The 20,103-nt window shown below is 34.9% G+C and overlaps 1 protein-coding gene across 2 annotated transcripts; it reads right to left on the bottom strand.

The window, feature by feature from the left end:
* Positions 1-2,895: 2,895 nt before the first annotated feature.
* On the bottom strand, positions 2,896-18,849 carry LOC110020215. 2 transcript variants are annotated; one of them, XR_002293507.1, is made up of 4 exons: positions 18,184-18,849; positions 4,124-4,894; positions 3,670-3,792; positions 2,896-3,228 (listed from the first exon to the last, which is right to left on the bottom strand). XR_002293507.1 is itself a non-coding variant. In XM_020718244.1 (2 exons), the coding sequence occupies exons 1-2, from the start codon at positions 18,688-18,690 to the stop codon at positions 4,211-4,213; spliced, it is 1,191 nt and encodes a 396-aa protein (XP_020573903.1). In that variant the 5' UTR covers positions 18,691-18,849; the 3' UTR covers positions 3,948-4,210. The 2 variants fall into 2 exon arrangements, 1 of the variants encoding a protein (XP_020573903.1); XM_020718244.1 differs by lacking the exons at positions 2,896-3,228; positions 3,670-3,792 and having other exon boundaries at positions 3,948-4,894.
* Positions 18,850-20,103: the final 1,254 nt, after the last annotated feature.

The raw sequence follows: 20,103 nt of genomic DNA, 5'->3' as shown, positions 1-20,103 counted from the left end.
TGTTATTATAACACCAAGAATATTCTCAGGATACAATAACACATGAATAACACACAATAACACATGAATAACACGGGGAAGAATATTCCCCGTGTTACTGCGCCGTTTTTTTCTCTGTCGGGAATATTTCCCGTGTTATTCAAGTGTTATTGTGTGTTATTCATGTGTTATTGTGTCCTGAGAATATTCTTGGTGTTATAATAACACAATAACACATCAATAACACATGATTAACACACAATAACACATGATTAACGCGCAATAACACATGAATAACGCAGGGGGGAATATTCCCCGTGTTACTACACCGTTTTTTTTTGCTCTGTCACACGAGATGTCGTGGCGTGATTTGATTGACCACACACGTTATTTTTACGTGCGTAGTACTGATGTAATATTTTTTCGAAGTTAAAAGAGTGATTTCTTATGTTATATGAAATACTTGCATTGTATAAATGTAAAAAAAGTAAAAGTTTTGGGGTTAGATATGTAAATACATAGGAATTGGATGGGTATGTATGCAAATGCTCTTAAGGAAATCAATTCTTGTAAGTCACCATAATTACTCCATCTAGAGACCCATGAAACTCAACATAGCTATGTGTCCAACCAGCCAAATAAGCTTCCTCTAATTTTCAAAGCTACTCACCAACACTTGACAAAAATAAAGTGTAAATTAATTTATCCATTAAAAAATTAGTATGTTTTTCTATGCAATTAAATAATTATAAACTAGTGAAGTCCAATCATATTAGAACAAATATTTGTTATATGTTGCAATGTAATTTTATTTGTATTATTTACATATAAGCTTTTATGCAACAATTCCTATTTACATACCACTCCATTCCTATATATTCACATATATACACCTAAACTTTCATATTTATATAAATAACACACAAAATTTTAATATATCATAAAAAATATCAATGTAGCTAACTTTGAAAGACACCTTTCCAATTAGGGATATAAATAAGCTTAAGTATTTTTCATCCCCAAGATTTAACTTGTCGATCAATTCTCCAAAAAAAGCTTGAAGTTGATAGTAGACATTTAATTACGCCCAGAAAAAAAGATTTGAATAAATTTTAATTCTTCAGTCTGCTATTCCAAGTATGGATTCTGGCCTATTTATGAAGGATGTCATTCACAAAATTTATAAATAGTCTCACTCTTTTCATGATGGGGGCTTAAACTTGGAAGGGAAGACTGAAGGGAGATCAAAGCTCTTGAGGGTTCCCGACCTCCAGCAGCGTCATCGAGTAATCGCCATTGTCAGACCATCGTTTTCCAACCAACAAGATCAAAGCTCTTGAGGGTTCCCGACCTCCAGCAGTGTCATCGAGTAATTGCCATCGTCAGACCATCGTTTTCCAACAGTGTCGCCGTCGTCGGACCACCCATGTCTACTTATCGCCATTGCTAGACCACCACTGTCAGGCCACCACCATCGTCATCGCTATTGGGCCACCACAACCCAAACATTACCTGTGCCAAGCCATCACCTCCATCATCATCAGGTAAATTCTATCATCATCATGCCAACATCATCAGACCACTTTCGTAGAACCATCATCACCCGACCGATGTCGAGCCATTATCATTATGCTAGACCCCCTAACGCCAAGCCATCGTTGCCATGCCAGATCGCCTTCTTTGGGCATATGCCGCCAACTTCAAACTATCATCTCCCGGCTATCACCAATACCCGGCCAACATCGTGCCTCTACCACCATCAGTTTGCCATCACCAGAACATTACCATCACCCCCAGATCACCATAATTATTCTATCAGTCATATTCACTCTGTCTAGAGATCCACCAAACTCATCATAAATATTTGCCCAACGTGCCAAATAAAATTGCCCTGATTTTCAAAGCTACTCACCAGAATTTGACAAACATAAGTGAAGCACAATCATTTACCTACAAATATTCATTAAATCTTGCTATGTAGTTTTATCATTTACCTATAACATTTTATGCACCACTGTACACCAATCCAAGCCTAGTTATAAGCTAGTTCTTAAATGACAAAGCTAAAATCAATTTAAATTTTCGCTCAGATCGAGATCGGATCAAACTAAACGAGCCGAAACTTTAGATCGAGTTTTTTCAGACTGATTTCGAGCTACATGTGGATTGGCTCGTAATATTTTTTATTTAAACAATTATTTATATAATGCAAAGTAAAATTGAATAAAATGAGCCACGAAGATTAGTGTTGACTAAATTTTCCTAAATTTTATATTTATGTAAGCATTTTAAAAAAACTTCGCGCTACATGTGGATTGGCTCGTAATATTTTTTTATTTAAAAAATTATTTATATAATACAAAGTAAAATTGAATATAAAGAGCCACGAAGATTTGTGTTGACCGTAAATTTTCCCAAATTTTATATTTATGTAAGCATTTAAAAAAAATAAAAATAGAAAATTATTAATTGTACAAATAGTGAACATCAATTTCTTCCTTTGAACACTTCATTTTAATAATTCTCTAAATAATATTTTTATTATGCTTATTAACTCCATATTTAATAAATTATTTTCTTCATATAAATTCCAACTTAATTTTTTTTAGAAAATTAATTAGGAATGTTCTAGAAATTCAACCTTCTAACACATGTTTTTCCATTCCTTTAAATCATATTTTAACGTTTATTTTCAAAGTTTTCAATCATAAAGAAATTTTATAATCTCTCACCTAACACACCAACTTCATTGAACACAAGAAGAACTCCCCTCTCTCAGTTAATCACTTTTTTCTCAATTTAAAGAGCAAATGACATTGCATGACAATCCCAAACAAATCCAACCCCAAAAAAAAATGAATTTGATTCGAGTTGACAAAATGAACTTTTCAGTCGAGTTTAAGTTAAGATTGCTGCTCGCTTGAAGATTGATTCAATGTTTGGCTCGGATTGAGATTAGATCGAAATAAACAAGCTGCGCTGCGCTATGAGCCAAAATTTTGGATCAAAATTTTTTTGAACCAATTTCAAGCCAACCCAGGTCGGCTTGATAACAATCCTAGGATGTTCGGGCTGTTAATATAGTGAATTTAGCTTGAAGATAGTTAATCGCTCGAAAATTGATTCGAATTTTGGCTTGGATCGAAATAAATGAGCCAAACTACGAGCCAAAACTTTGGATCAATTTTTTTTCCAGCCGATTTTAAGCCGCTCCAGCTCGGCTCGAAGTTGGGTCGTTAATAGCTTAGCCTGGAAACAACAATAGAGACATCAATAAATGACACTACATGACAATCCCAAACGGATCCAACCCAAAACTTTTGGATTTGATTCAAGTTGACTCGATTAACTTTCCAGTCGAGTTCAAGTTGAAATACTAACCTGTTTAATTTTGAGTTGATGTTCCAATTAACCGGCCAACCTATATAATTTTTTATATCAAATTTCACATTTACCATTTGATCGGGTATTTCTTATGGTTGCATTTATGCATCATATTTATATTAATTTTCAATTATACTTATTTATAAATATGTTAAATGGGTTATTCAGGCCAGGTTCATGCCAATCAGCTTTTCGACTCGTTTATTAAACGAGTCAGCTCAAATCATGCAAATTCGAGTCGGGAATTCAGGTCCGTCCCGAACCGATCCGTTAAAGCAATAACGAATAATGGATCACAGCGAGTACCTGAAGAAATTGGCCGAAGAAGAAAGTAGAAGACCGAAGCCATTGTTGAATTGTGGAGGCCAAACTCAGCATCCCATGTAGAAGAATCAATAGCTGAAAAGCTTTAAAGTCCTGAAGTTCAATCTGGGAAAAGATTCATCACAAGTTAGTCCTCATTCATCTATTACTCATATTCTTTTACAATATCTAATGATTTAAAATTCGCTTTCCACTTCTTTACAGCCATTAAAGCTAAAAAAAATAGAGTTTTGCAAATAAATCAAATAATTTACACCCAATTTACTATCATATTTCCATGATTAACTGTAAATATGTATGAAAGTAATGTGTTAAGTTACAGACAACATCTACAATATAATGCTGATTTGCCTAAAAAGAATGACAAACTATTCAGAACTCTCAATGTTTCACATCACACTGCAATGAAAGAAAGACAGATTATGTAATCACTAACTTGTGATCCGCAGAGCAATCGATCTGAACCAGTTTTTGGAATTCTGGAGCAAAGCCATGAGTGAATTGACAAGATATGGCTCACCTGTTAAAGCAGGCGGACATGCGAAGTGTCGTTTAATCTCTTTACCTGCCATCCTTTTCTGAGGGTGTGTTGAAGCACTGTAACAGAAGAATCATCAATGCAGATCTTCATTGACATGGCGGGATTACAACCAAGAATACAAGTTACAAGGCATCTGATCGGGGTTGCATGAGTGAAAATTCCAATAGAGGCGAAAGAATTTCGACCAGAATTTGCTTCGTTCGTAAAGGAACTATGACTAGTCTCTCCAGCGGTAAATTCTTCTTCATTCTCGTTGTCCCCTGTTGTCATGAACTGAAGCCGGCTCTTACCGGATTTCTTCCTCTGAGTTCCGGTTCGATTGAGTCGGTGGAGAAGATCCCATTGAGGTTCATTTCGATCTTGCAATGAGTTTGCTGAGCCGTGGCGCGACAATTCTTTGGTGTCGTTATGACTCAGTTGAGGGTTCCCGCTGAAAAGATTGTCAGGAATTCTGAGAACAGTTTTGCTGATAAATTCTATCATTCTAAACTCCACCTGTCTCAGTGATTCACCGAGAGGCGGCGAGAAATCGGGCTGGGTTTTATCAATCAAGCTGATCATTTCTGGAGTGTAGATGTCAGAGCGAAGACAGCCTTCCCACTGTCCCTGACTCATCTCAGTTAGAGCATCTGAAGATTGGATCTGCTCCTCTGCAAAGTTCAGTTCCTGTAGATTTTGATCTCATGTCCTTCATCAAACAAAAAAAAAAGAGTGCGGAGAGAAGACTTCTGTTTGTTAAAGATAGTTTAACTTTAAAGACTTTTGATCAAGAAACAATAAAAGAAAGGATTAACAACAAAACTAGAGTGAACAAAAATTTATGCCAGAGATTTATATGATTTCTTTGAGCTAGTTCAAGTTTATGCCATGTATAAGCAAAAAAGAAATACTCTGTTGGGTCCAGCCAATAAAATACAAATTATGTAAGGATAAAACACACTTCATCATTAAAATATATACATATATAATGATATCAAAATCAGATCCGAAACCAAAGTCATACAAGCGAATGGAATGCAGAAATTAAAAGCTCAAAACAAAACATTATGTGCATTGTTATTGACAATGCGCTTTCTACTCGAGCACAACACCTCGTAAGCATACAAATGCTTTGAAAAGTGTGCTCATCTTTGCAAATATGTCAATCACCAAGTATGCATTGACCATCAATAAGTTTGCAGTTCCACCAAAAGTGCATTGACCATCAAGCTCTCTCACACATTCAAATAAGCCAGGCACTAAAATTGTTACAACATCCAAGTACTGCATACATCTTTCATGAAATTTTTAAACTTACAAAAACTAATTTCAAAAAGTGTGCAATCATTTGGAAATAATCATAATCTTTCTTACAAAATCAAAACTCATAATGCTCACAAGTGCTTAACCAACGTGCTGAATTCCTGAACATATAGTCCATGAAATTTTCACTTAATTGAAAAACAATATAAACTAAAATTTGCCCGACTTTGAGAAATGCACAATTGCTTAACAAAATCGTGCAATCATCATGCTGAAATTTTGCAAATTCTTTTTCCAAGACCGAAATCATCAATATGCTGCACAATCTTCTCAGAAGGGCCACAGCCACAGCAACCGTTAATGAGTGGGAGCTGACAGAGGGCTTCAAAAAGTAGTTGGCATCGAAGGTCGGCGAGCAGTGGGAGATGACACACAATTGGAGGGCCAGGCAGTGGGAGATGACACACAATTGGAGGGCTAGTGGGCAACATGAGCAACATGTTGGGATAAGATATATACCAATTGATGTGGTATATATATAAATCAAACAGGAGAAAGATCGACGAAGAGAAAAATAGAACGAGAAAATTCACACCAGAAAACAGTAACACAGCGGAACACACAAATTTACGTGGTTCGGCAAATTGTCTACGTCCACGGAGTTGCACAGGATTTTAATACTTGAGAAATTTACACCAGTCGATCGTCTCGACTTACAAGAGGAATCTCTCACTTCGTTGCTCTCTCTTCTTCTCTCTTTATTCTTCTCTCTCTACGCCGAGATACACCGAAAAAACTCTACACCGAGATACATCGAAGAAGATAAACTTACAAGAGAAATAAATCTAATTTTTCTTCTGTCACAAGCCACTAAGAAAAAGTCGATAGAGAACAATCTTCTTCTTCTTCCTTCACCACAAGGAACTACTTCTTGCACTTTACTTCCTCTATCCCGAAGAAGCCCGGAGAAGAACACCAAAATCGTGAATTCAAAACTCAGGGAGAGCTATCCGAAGCCTTTTATTGCGAGAAGGAACCCGAAGATGTCGGACGAAGCGAAGCTTCGCTTCTCGCGCGCGGGAGCAGGCGGAGGCGGGAGCGGTTTCGCGATCGAGCAGGGAGGAGCGACAATTGGGCGAGAAGCTTCGCGAAACAAGGGGTGGGAGCGGAATCGTGGTCGCGACATAGCGGGAGCGGGAGTCAGGTTGGGCGGACCGGGCTCCATACTTAACACAACAATGGTTGATGGGCAGGCAGTTGGCGGGATTAGTGGTATGAGCAGAAGCAGATGTGGGGAGCAACATTTTACACAAAGCAATGTATTTAAATTTGCCCAAATCCAGCGAATTCCAAATGCATTGAAATTGAATTAGAGAATGAATTCCAAATAAATTATAATTTACACTTTTTTTTTTTGACCAAACACCGGAATTTTCAAAACTTCTGCAAAAGAAATGCAGCACACTCCTTTTACTACCAACCAAATAGCCTGTAAGATATTTTATTTTACATTTGCATAAGAGCTTCAAGGTCTCTTATAGAGAAAAAAAATTATTTCGAAATACCAAACACTAGAAAGTGACATCTGATAACTTCAAACTTTTTAGATCTTCTAACAAGCAACAATAAAAGAAGGATTAAAAACAAAACCAGCATAAAAAAAATTATGCCATCAATTTATATGATTTATTTGAGCTAGTTCAAATGTATGCCTTATTTATGCCTGATAGAAATACTTTATTGGGTCCACCCAAGCAAAATACAAATTATGCGAGGATAAAACACACTTCTTCGTAAAGAAAAAATAATGAAGATTCTTGCTCAAAATATATAGAAATCAGATCCGCAACCAAAGACATACAAGTGAATAGAATGCAAATATTAAAAGCTCAAAATAAAACATTATGTGCATTGTTATTGACAAAAAATTCACATGAACAATTGAATTTGGATAATTTTAAATCCCCTACAGAAATGACAAGCCCTTTCAGCACCTCATAGACCATGTAAATGCTTTAAATAGTGTGCTTATCCTCGAAAAATGTGTCAATAACCAAAGGGCACACTTGCAAGCACATAGATAAGCATGCGCTTAAGGAATAACGCCAAAGGTTTTTATGTGTGAATGCTCAGCAAGGGTTTGGGCTTCTGCCGTCGCTGCCTTTTCTCCCACTTCTCCCCTTTCAAAAACCCAAATTTCTACTTATCGCCTCCGGTTAGGTTTGTAAATGAACCAATATACTTAATTTAAAAATATATTTAATAGTAATATATTATAATTTAATATAATTTTATTATTTTTTATTTCAATGAACTAATTTGTTAGTACTTAGTTTTGTTATTTGATTGAAAACAAATTATAACTAATATATTATTTTATTTTTTCGGTATTAAGTAGTTAGATACTAATTTGAAATCTATTCAATTGTTTATTTATTTAGAATTATAAGATCATTTTTTAATAATTTATATGAAAAAACAAATAATGATTTAAAATTTTAACTTGTTTATTAGTTTTATATAAAAAAATCAAGTACAAATCAAATATTTAATTTTATATAAAAATTAAGTACTCATTTGAATTTTAACTTTTTAATTAATATAAATAAGCCAAGTACAAATCCAATATGAACATTAAAAAGTTTAAGCAAGCCAAGTATAAATATATTTTGGAAGCTCGTCTCAAAGCCAAATCTAAACCATGGCATACTCGAATCGACTCAGCTCGGCTCGATTACAACACTGCCTCTAATTTCTCAAGCTACTGAGGGGCCTAGCCCCATCGTGCTTATGGACACATAAAGGTGATAATAATAATAATAATAATAATAATAAAATATTAGTAATATATATATATATATATATATATATATATATTATTCATTAGAAAAATAAAAATGTGATAATAAAAACTTGTTTGTAATAAGATAACAAGTAAATTAAAATTTATTATGAATACCATGTTTATTTTAAGCATTCAAATTTAAAATAGTAGACGTCAAGGCAAATCAAATAAAAAATTAATCTACATCAAGGTGAGCACTTATGTTCTTCTACTATGTTGGTATTTTGCTTCTTCTAGACCGAATGCATTAATAAGTACTTTCATTAGTTGTCTGGTAAATGACTGCACACTCATGATTTGACTTCTAGTGAACTTTTGTTCATATTGAAATAATGGTATGTGTGCACGTCATTACTAAATGATTTAACTACTATGCAAAAGACAAATGAATATTTTTTTATTAAAAAATAATATTTTTATTGAATGTTTTTATGTGCATGCTTGACTATAGGGAATACTAAGGTAATCGTGCACGTAAATAAAAAAAGATATTAATATTGAAATATCATAAGTGGTATAAATTTTTAGACGGTGCTCCTGTGACGGTTGTATAGATATAAAATTATATTGATCTATATAAAAAACTTAACAGACATGCATATTATTCTTTTTTCTTATATTGTTGTAGTTTAGAAGTATGAGTATTCACTGGTTTATTTTGCTCATTAAAATTTTAAACTAACTTTTCAGGTTAATTGAGCGATCAAGCGTTAGACGTTTATAGAAGATTCAAACAACTAGTAACAAGTTAACTTTAAATATATTGCTTTAAATTAATTTTATTAGTAGCTCTTTTATTTGTTAATATTAACTCCCACCATCCGACTATATGGACCCGCCTTGGTTAATTCCAAGCCCCGGGCCGGATAGTGACAAACTTTGTCTTTGATCAGGGGTGACAGTAATTATGTGAGCTGATTGGGTTTTAAATGGTGCCTCTACCTTAGAAATACTTGAGCATTACTATCCATTATTTCCATAATAACATCCTACAACTGCCATATCATTTTTGAGAGGATTCAACACCTCTTGAGTGGCTGGATACAAAAGCTCCTTTTTTGCCAGTAGGCTTCAGCTAGTTAGATACTCCATTTAGACCCATTTGGAGTATTGGTTTAGATTCACCTCCATCCCTAAAGGCCTAATGAAAAGTATTTCTTCCATTATTAATAATTTCTTCCTTTCTGGTGATTCTACTAGCAAACTTCATACGATTGCTTGGCACAATACTACTAAATCCAAACATTATGGTGGTCTGGACCCCCTAATCTTACCACCCTTAATATTATGTGCAAGACTAAGCTCATTTGGAGAATATACAGTTGATAGTATCCTCTCTGAGAAGTGTCTCAATCTTTATGGTTCCATATTTCATGACAAGAATAATCAACACTAGGTTCCTTGTAAGAGTCACTTGCTTTCTTTTATAAGGGTCAGACAATGTCTTAATTTCCATGTTATTTGCAACAGTAAGATCTCATTTTACAATAATACTTGGATTGTGGGACTTTCACTTTTTGAGAAATATGGTGGCTCGAATTTTGCATTGGTTGAGTGCCCTAAAAGCACTGTCATTTCTAATCTTTTTGGTTAACAAAAGCTGGATTTTCCCTCCTTATCACACTGGCCCCTCAGATTGCATCAATTTTATTCTTAAAGCCCCTATTCTGGATTTTGGGCTTACCTGATCTTGGAAAGAAAAGAAATATTTATTCTCACAAAAAGATATATCATTATCTTTATAGTGATTCCCCTTCTATGCAAATTAATTTAGTTTAGAGGCTATTCTCTTAAGTTTGCAACTTTTGCTTGAAAAGCACTAATTAATGGCCTTTCCACGATGGATGCTGTTTTAATATTAATAATCTTTGCATTATTTGCAACGGTTGTATTGAATCTTTTGCTCATCTTTTCTTTGAATGTCCATTCTCTTTTAATCTTATAAAAAATGCCACTCCTCCGGCCTTCTCTCTACACCTAGGCTGTAGCTTCCAGCAATTCCTGATTCTTGCTGGTTCTAATAGCTGCAAGATCACTAGATTATTCTCCCTTCTTACCACACAGAGTACTGTTTATCAGATTTGATTTGAAATGAATGCTCGTATTTTCAAGAAAGATATTTCTAATGACGACACTATATTGAATATCATTATGTGGTTAAGTACAAAAAAAATGGAAATTAAAGTTCAAATATCCTATTCCCCCTCATATAATTTCCTTGTGAAGGTTGTACTGTTTTTCAGCTTTTTGCTTTGTATTGGCATTTTCTAACTATTATGTTGGGTCTTTTAACAATGTTTGTATAATCCCCCTCTATGTGGTCTCTGCTGTTCTGAGGTCTGTTGGTGTGGTTTTTAGCAGCTTCATTTTTTGGAACATTTGTCTCGACTTTTGGGGTTTTCTTATGAGTTTTGTCGTATGATTAAACTGGGAAGTTCTCTTGATTGGAAATTTAACTGATTGCTTCCTAGTGTCCTGGATGGAATTCCTAATATTTTGCTGCGTTTGGGATAATTTTTTGAGAGCAATGATGATAACTACAAAATTAGAAATGGGCTTAATGGGCAGGTTTCTTCGTTTTGGCTAGATCTGAGACCGCGGTTGGGCCCTTTTACATCCCTCTGTTCGTGCATTTACTGTGAATGGATCCTGTTTTGATGGCTGTGATAAGAATTATACTTCTCTTGATCAGTGCCTATTTCACTCATTGTTTGCCTAGGAGCCACTTTAATGAATCAGTTGCACACTCTGAGCTCTCGTCCGTTCTGAACTGTTTTTTTTTTCCTTTTTCAACTTTTACCTTTCCTCTTTCTGTGTATATGAGACTTGTATTACCTCTAGTTTTCACATTTACTTGTACAATGAAATCTTCTAGGCATGGCCCTCAATTACCCCAAAAAAAGCATGCAGTTCCCCCCAAAAAAGCGCATGGACAACCAAACTCTTGCATATTCGGATACGCTAGACACTACTTAAAAATTAAAATTGTTACAAAATCGAAGAACAACTACATCTTTCAAGAAAATTTAAATTTAAAAATCTTATTTCAAAATGTGTGCAATCATTCAGGAAAATTCTTAAATTTTCTTGCAAAATTAAAACTCATAATTTTCACAAGTGCTCTAATGAACTTGCAATATAAACTTAATTTTTCCCACTTTGAGAACTGTGCAATTTCTTAAGGAATCTTGTAATCATCCTATCACATGGTGGGCGAGGGGCAGCGGGCGATGAATGGCTTCAACACTTAGACAAAAACAGTGTAATAAGAAGTCACCCAAATCTAGAGAATTACAAATATATTGAAATTGAACCACATAATCAATTTAAAATGCATTACAATTTAACACTAATTATTTTTTTCCCCAGTCAAATTCCAAGATTTCCAAACCTCCTGCAAATGGAATACAACGCACTCCTTCAGCAGCATACCCAACAACCTGGAAGTTATTTTATACATGACGTTTTCAAGGCCTCTCATAGAGAAAATTTATTTTTAAATATAAACGCTCAATGTCAAGCCCACAAGGACCAACCACACACCTTTCTCACAAAACTAGTCCTCTACATATGAGGGAAGAGTCGACAGTGTTTGCAATGAAAAGGATATTTAAATAAACTTGAGTAATGTAAAACGTTGACTTGATCATCTATTAGCAAACACGCATAGTCAATTAAATTCAATAAAGCAAAATTAAATCATTCATATTCCCCAATAATGGCAACATTGACAGAGGATCTCAACCAGAGGAGTGCTATTTTTGAAATGCTCCTAATTCCAAAGAAAAAAATTTGTGACTTAAATTTTAATTAAAATATGACATCCAAAAGAATTTTATAGAATCTAAAAACAATAAAAAAAAATATATTGTACTACGTTTAAAGCCATAATGCATTCATCTTTCATAATATTTTATGTAAGATAAAAAATTTAAAATTAAATTAAGCTCACAAAAAGCCACTGTCATATTAAACATATCTCTATGAGAACTCTGAAAAATTTCATGCTGGTAAAGGTGTGTCATATATCTTCTAATTGGGTTATTTTTCCATAAAATAGCATTATGAAGGAATGATTATGAATAGAGCCATTTAATTAGGTGAATTGTTGCAAAATAACACTATTAAAATATGGTCATAACGAAATACGCGTGTACCTCTGTGGCCTAAATCCCTTGAGTAGTAATTATGGAGTGCACTTAATAAAACATAAGGTTTTCAATCAACAAAAATCAAATTGAAATTATTCCTTTAAAAAAATATTCATTTAAGATCCATAAGATCCTCTTAGACAATATAACTCATGCTACTAATAAGGATACTTAAGCTAGATTAGGTAAGCCTTATCATGAAATATTGGTAAGCCTCATCATTCCACGAGCCATCTATTTTAAATCGATGGCGATAAATTTTCGCTTTTTAAAACAAAACTGATACTATCATATGCTAAATATTTAGTGCGTACCAATTAATTTTAGTTGAAAAATCTCTCTCATCATCAAAAGATATAATTAACCATATGTTAGTACTTGTGAAAAGCTTGGTTGGATCATAAAATCTTAACAAAATGCGACAAAATATCTCAATATTATCTTATCCAAAAACTAATTTACCTTAAAAAAACTTAATTCAAAAATATAACTCTCTTGAAAAAGCTCGACTTGAATTTTTTAGGCCTATATGTAGGTGGTTGTTTCTTTTATCTAATTAAAAATAAAAAATAATGTGTTTGCTAGAATTTAATTTGTGATGATCCCTTCAACTTCTAAAAAATTTGGTTAAAGACACCTATGATAATGATCATGATCTCTCATAAAAGGATAAGCCTTCAAATCTCGAGGTTGTATATATCCTCATATAGTGAAATATCTTCAATATTAAAAACATTGACTAGAAAACACATCAAGTAGCAATTCAACATATCATGCATTTGATCCAAATGTTATAGTAATTTTGTATATATCCACGATATAGTAAACTATCTTCAATATTAAAAACTTGACTAGTGAACATATCAAACAGCAATTCAATATAGTATTCATAATCCAATTTTTCTAGTGATTTTGAATAGGAAACAAAGCCTTTACATGTTGCTTTTTGAATTTAATAGTAACACGACATTGCAGACAAATGCGAAGTAAAACATAATTAACTTTATAAAATTTTCTTGTAAAATGATTTGATTTATAGCAGCATGGTTGGTATTGCTTATCTCAATTTGAAAGAGGGCTAACGGATGGGCAAGGTTTTAAGTTTCCATTTGAAAGAGGGAAGCAACCAATAATGGGGCTGGCTAGCGTGAAAAGACTACATAAATTCTACTAATTGAGATCCAAACTCATAAAAAATTTAGCCTCAACAACCACTCCCATTCCGCCCTTTCAAGCTAGCACCATAAATTTCAATTTCCATTTTACTGCCACCACATGGCATCATAGGATCATTGATGTCATTTTACTAATCAATAAAACAAATGTAATTATTCTGCAATTATTATAACTTAATATATGTTTCCTATTAGAAACTCTTTGTGATTGAATAAAAACTATACAAATATTAATACCAATCAATTCTCTCATATTCTAGTCATTTTATTAGAGCTCTAGGTTTTTACTTATATATTTTCATAACAGCTTTCATTGTTGCATCCTTCCAATCCTACGTCCTTCATTGTTGCACTTTTCTTCTTTTCTCATATTTTTTATAAGGGCAGCCTTTATTGCCACATTGCCATGAGCATTTCCCATTATTACAGCCATCATTATTGCATTTTCGCAAATTGGTCCAATTATTGTAGCCTTCATCCCTACATTGTCGCATTCTTTTTTTTCCTTTTCTATTTTTCTTATGATAAACCTTTAGCTTGCCTCTCCATGGACAACAATAAGGATACATAAAACTACTAGAGCTAGGTTCACGTGGAATTGAAGTATGCAAATTAAATATAAAAAGATAGTTGCAAAACATCCTTTCAACACGCCGATCGAATGAATAGAACCATCTAAAATGATTACAATTGAGTCTGCACATTCTTGAAGGGAGGAAAAATATTGATCCATCATAAGGAATAGAAAAACAACAAGAATAGCTAGCGCTAAGAAAAATATGACAATATTGAACAACTTGTTGACATTGTCACACAAAAATAACCAAAAACATATCAGACAAATTTAGAGTAAATGACATCCAAGAATTCGCTTGAGTGTGAAATGGCAACATAATTTTCACCTGTTTGGAACCACATTCATAAATACTATTGCCTCAATTCCCACTCAAACTAACTTTTATTTCGCCATTCCTAGCTAGATTTATAGATTTTGCTTCCATCTTGCTCTATTCACTTCATTTCATTGTAATTTCATCATACATATTAATGACGCAAAATGACGCAAAATGACGCATACCATGACGAAAGGCACGACATGGCATATCAAAACAGAACACACTATTTGTGATGAGCAAGGATAGTAGTGTATGGCACATTTCCCCATGGTGCACACAAAGTTGGTTTTTTAAATTTACTATAAAAAAAAATTGTGTACATACAATTCAATTCTTCTATAGTTTCATATATAACATCTAAAGTTCAATATTTGATATGTTACTCAAACTTTTAACATCACAAAAAAAACACGTCCTACTAGAATAAAATTCATCCGCTTTTGACACAACCTAAGCTACAACTACATATAGACGTAGATTGTTACAAAGCAACTCTCGGGTCATTAAATCTATAATTTGCCTCTTCCACTCCTTATACTCGGCTGGACGCATTTGATAAACAAATTCATCTGAAGTAACTAATTCTAGAATGAAATTTGTAATATATTAGAGCATTTTCAATGACAACCACCAAATGGATAAACTGTTGGTCATGATGTCTCGCAATCTCTTCCCTGGGGGTTGTCACTTTTTAGGTATCGGTTCATCAAACTCACTATCTTCTAGAAAAACTAATATTAATTCATCAAGAGTCCTGCCCATGGGCTCCAGCTTGAACCACTAACATCTTTTCCTCGTCAACTAGAAATTGAGACTCTAAAATCTTCATCCTCTCCCATATCACTGTCCATTTCTTTCACTGCTCCCTGCTCAGTGAAATACACCAGACCTTATTTGAGCAATTTGTTGCACAGTGTCCAAAATCATGGCACTTGATACGCATTCTAGATGGGACAGATTTAGGAATGCTAGTTGACTCCACCTATTCTCCATTTTGAACTAGTTTCTCCTCAGGTGAGTTTAGGTTGGATGCTTCATTAAGTGTATTCTTGTTGCTTGATGCCCAGGTTGAACACCGTCTGTCAGATGTGGCATTCATCCGATGATGTTGTTTTAACTAATAAAGTATAAAGAACATATCTTGCCTATAATAGGTAAGCAGGTACTTGTGTTGCATTTCACTTTTCATCTTGAATTAGGTAGTAATTTTGCATATTCCTTCACGTTGGTATAGATGTCTTCTTTAACTTGATGACAACTAGCTTTACTATTCTGTCTGGTGAAATATCCTTCTGTTCAAAGACTCGTTACATTGCTTGAAGCCACTTGATGAGTTCTTCTAGATCCTTGTGACCGTCAAAATCCAATAAATCCTCATTTACTTTAAGATCTCGACTTCTTTGATATTTCATATCAAATCTTTGGGATAGTGGTTCTTCATCACTGAAAATTGTCTGGTGGAAGGGATTTACATCATCATTTCAATCAAACAAATCATTGTTGTGGCTTCGAGTGATCCTTTTAGATTGTCTCCTTTTGAAAGCGACAACCCTCTAGTGTAGTTAGAGGATTTTTCGCCGAATATTCTCCATAAAAAGTTCCTGAACATCCCTTTACGAATTTTTATAAATGGCATGGTGTCATTTCCTCCCAATCAGGTTTCTAGCAATTGTCTCCTCAATGGAATGACTAGAATTTAGGTTTGTTGGGTGAAAGAGAGTGTATGGGGCAATTTATGGTGCACAAAAAAAAGATAGGGTTGTTGATTTTGAAATAAGCAAGGGAAAAAGGTTATGGTTTTGTTTTGGTTAGCTATTAGTGGATTTTGGTAACCTTATGGTAGAACTAGGGTTAGGCTATCTCTAATACCAAATGATACCGGCATTCAACCAAATCACAATGAAAAACAGATATTATTACCAACTTCTAATAGGAAATTACAACAAAACAAATGGAAATCGGAAATTGCAACAAATGACAACACAAATTCACTCTAAGATTAGATCCAGAGGTGGTAGTGGTTTGCATGGAAGGGGCAACAGGCAGTTGGAATAGCAGGAAAACATCAAAATTGTTTTCTAAATGATGGAAGCGAGGGAAAGGGCTCGTGGCAAGGAACGGAGGCTGGAACAGAATAACCCGCAAGCTGGGTGGCAGCAACAAAGCAGGATGATCAGATGGTAGCAGGAAACAACAGTACCTTGCTGTTTGGACAGTAACACAAGGTAGGAGGGATGGAAAAACAGGAAATCAACAAGGGGATGTGGTTCTGGCTTGCGGGGGAAAACTAGCGATGTTGATTGTTGTCCCAAACAAACACGCACAAAACTAACCATAAATATCAAGAAAGCAAATATATAATACTAGGATAACTAGGCGCAGGACCCACTCTCTTTTGAAGCACTCCCTAGAGGGCCAGTCGACCCCTCCCAACTCCTGGACCGAACAGGTCCAGGATTCCCAGGCGCCACATGTTAGGAAACTCACAGGCTTTATTCATAGTTATAATTTAATGGTGTCCTTTTACAGCAAACTATCCAATTAGAAAATCATGATCATATCCGTACTTTCTATGGAGTAAATGCTCGATTAAACAAATGATAAAGACCCAATTTTAAAAACTACTTCATATATAATATATTTCACTTTAAGAACTTCAATTCTATAATCACAACTTACGGTGTATTAAGATCAAGGCCACCCATAGGCTTGATCTTTGAAACAGAAAAAAACTGCCACCTTCTATGGCTATGAGAAAGACAATAACAACTGATGACAAAGACTACCAATATTGAACGCATAAAGCTTTAGCTAAAACTACTGTAGGACAGTTAAATTTGGTTCAAACCAACGTACTGGTTCGGTACAGAATCAATTGTCACGATTCAATTCACTATCTCAACATGCAAGCAAATCATTGTCCAGCATGTTTTGACTTCTCTCAATGATACATCAGTTAATGGCTCTGTTGGCATGTTTATCAAAGATAGGTGGTGCAACCAAGACAACCTAATCACCATCTATACCAAACAAGTATTTCCATGATAATAATACCTCCAAATTTCTCTAAATTCACAGCCATAACCATAGTTTCATTCATCATCCTTTCCTAAATTTCAATCTCTTTGAAACTCTCCCCAAAAGTCAAGAGGCGTCTGGGACAGCTTATAAGTGCGGGCAGCATTTTTAAAACCCCGTCTTACTATTTGGAGAACATGTTTCGATAGCTTATCCGAAAACGCGTTTGAGTTTTTACACTAAACTTACGCCGCGGGCCACCTGCGGCTGCCCCAAACACACCCTAGGTTTGAGAGATAGAGAGAAATCCAAAGAGAAAGTAGCAAGTTAAGCAGATTGAGCAAGAACATTTGATTGACGCCGTTCATGTAGAAGCAGCAAAATGAATGATACTCCATTCATATGAAATCAACAAATGCACTCCCAAAAAAATCAGCAAGCCGATACCACCAGATTATGGTCTTGCCCACTTCAAAATTTTCAATTTTTTTGAGTTTACTCATTAAACTAAGCTGAATAACCTAGTCTTTCACGCTTCATTATAAAGTTCGTTTCGAATCAAAATATCCAAATGCATGAAGAAAGTAGCTAAAATAAAAAGAATCAAGGGTTAAAAATGTTGACAAACCCGACAAACGAAGGCTGCTGTATCCCTCGCCCGATCTAACGGCGAGCAGTAGACTGCACTGAACCTCACTCCCTGTGAATTGAGAAACACAGCTAGAGCCCGCGCCTGCCTTTCCCCATTCCCCGTCAATCCCGCTGAAGTCCACCGCCCACCAACCAGATCCGGCCTCAAACTCACTCCGCATTCACCATGATTAATCAACACCAACTCCCGCATCAACTCAACACCGCCAGCATCAGAATCGAATCCACGGGAGAACACGGCCGGAGGAAGAAGGACATTACAGGGATCCCAAACTTTTATAGAGGGGCCGAGAAGTCGGGGAGTGCCGACGGTGGAGAGCTGCGGGGATAGTGGAGAAGCGGAGGCGTGGCAGGGGAGGATCTCCGGTTCTTGCTCCAGAACCTTCTCCTTCGAAGGTTTAATAGCTCGCGGATTCTGTTCCTCCTCATCTTCTTGGAATGAGTCCTCCTCACCGTGGTATTGCGACGACGGCGCGGAGCCCATTGAAGCTCAGATCCGCGGAGGCGGAGCTAGGCGGCGGTGAAGCTGCTTGGCTGCATTATGAGGTAACTGCCGGCGAGGTGCAGAGGAAGGCGGAGAGTGCTAGATTCTGAGAGATTTCCGGCAGATCTGAAGAGTTAATTGATGGGGAAGTAGAAGCAGAGGGTTAATTAATTATCCAAGTTTTTTTTATTTTTGGAAAATTTACAAAGTAGTACTCGATTACTATGTATTTATGTATCTCACACCTAGGGGTATAAACGAGCCGAACACGGGCAAACCCTCGCTCGTTTATATTTCAAGCTCAAAAAGTATGTTCGTGTTCCGCTCGTTTGTTTAACGAGCCGTTCACGAATAAAGAGTCATTTTAACAACCCTAATCACATAGCCATAAGATCCATAAGATCTTAAAGATTGTGGCAAGATTTAAAACATCATTTGAATCTAAATTAATAACTTTTATTCTATTTTCTTCATCAATACTTTTAATTGATTATAAATCTCTATAGCCTTGTAGGCAATTATTTTTTTTTTTTTAAATACTACTCATCAAAAATATATACTTAATTGATTAATAGTATTTCGAGCCAAAACGAGCCGAACACGAACGAGCAAATATTGTTCGTGTTTGGCTCGTTAACTTAGCGAACAAACCGAACACGAGCTTCTTAACGAGCCGAACACGAGCTGTTGCGAACAACGAGTCGTTTTGGCAGCCCTACTCACACCTAATTTTTTTATCTACAAACATAACGTTTGACTTATGTATAATTGGTTGAATTGGATGCTATGGATATAAAAATCAAAATTTTGGTGTGAGATACTCGTGAGAATTAGGTGTTATATTTATAAATCCCTCAGTTTAAGGGGCGGATACATACATACATATATATATACATATATATTATTAAAAATTTGATAAAATGAATAATATAGGTTGGAGTTTTATCATGAATTTTGATATTTTAGTGGAGATTTTTAGAATGGATGAAAGAGGATGGCTGATTTGTAAATAGCAAGCCAATATTTCAAAAGTAAAATATTAATATGTGATATGAAAAATTTAGGCATTATAGATAAAAAATAAATAAAGTTGAACTCTTAAATATATAAAATCATAAACATTGGTTGTATGGTTTTTTGTCAATGTTATATTACTAAAGCAATAGAACATTAAAAATAGTGCAAATTTTGAGGTAACTGCAGCTTTTTTTAAAAGCTATTGATCAACAATTGTCTCAAAAGGCCGTTGGGCAAAAGCTGTAGCGAGAAAGCTGTGTTTGTTTGTTTATATAGCTCTGTTGCAGTTGTTTATAATACAAAAGACTTTTTTGTCAATGTATTGTTGTGTTGTTCATAACAAAACTACTTCATGGTGAATAATGCATGCATGATGTATTGTTGTGTTGTTCATAA

The sequence above is a fragment of the Phalaenopsis equestris genome, unplaced genomic scaffold (assembly GCF_001263595.1).
Source record: "Phalaenopsis equestris unplaced genomic scaffold, ASM126359v1 Scaffold000094, whole genome shotgun sequence".
In the NCBI taxonomy this organism is placed as follows: domain Eukaryota; kingdom Viridiplantae; phylum Streptophyta; class Magnoliopsida; order Asparagales; family Orchidaceae; genus Phalaenopsis; species Phalaenopsis equestris.
The sequence above is the reverse complement of the archived record's forward strand: the minus strand, read 5'-3'. Positions and strand labels throughout refer to the sequence as shown.

Coding starts and splice junctions, on each gene's coding strand:
- LOC110020215 (XM_020718244.1), bottom strand. CDS start 18,690: ATGGGCTCCGCGCCGTCGTCGCAATACCACGGTGAGGAGGACTCATTC. Junction 4,895..18,183: donor CAGCAGCCTTCGTTTGTCGG/GTTTGTCAACAT, acceptor CAAAATCTACAG/GAACTGAACTTTGCAGAGGA.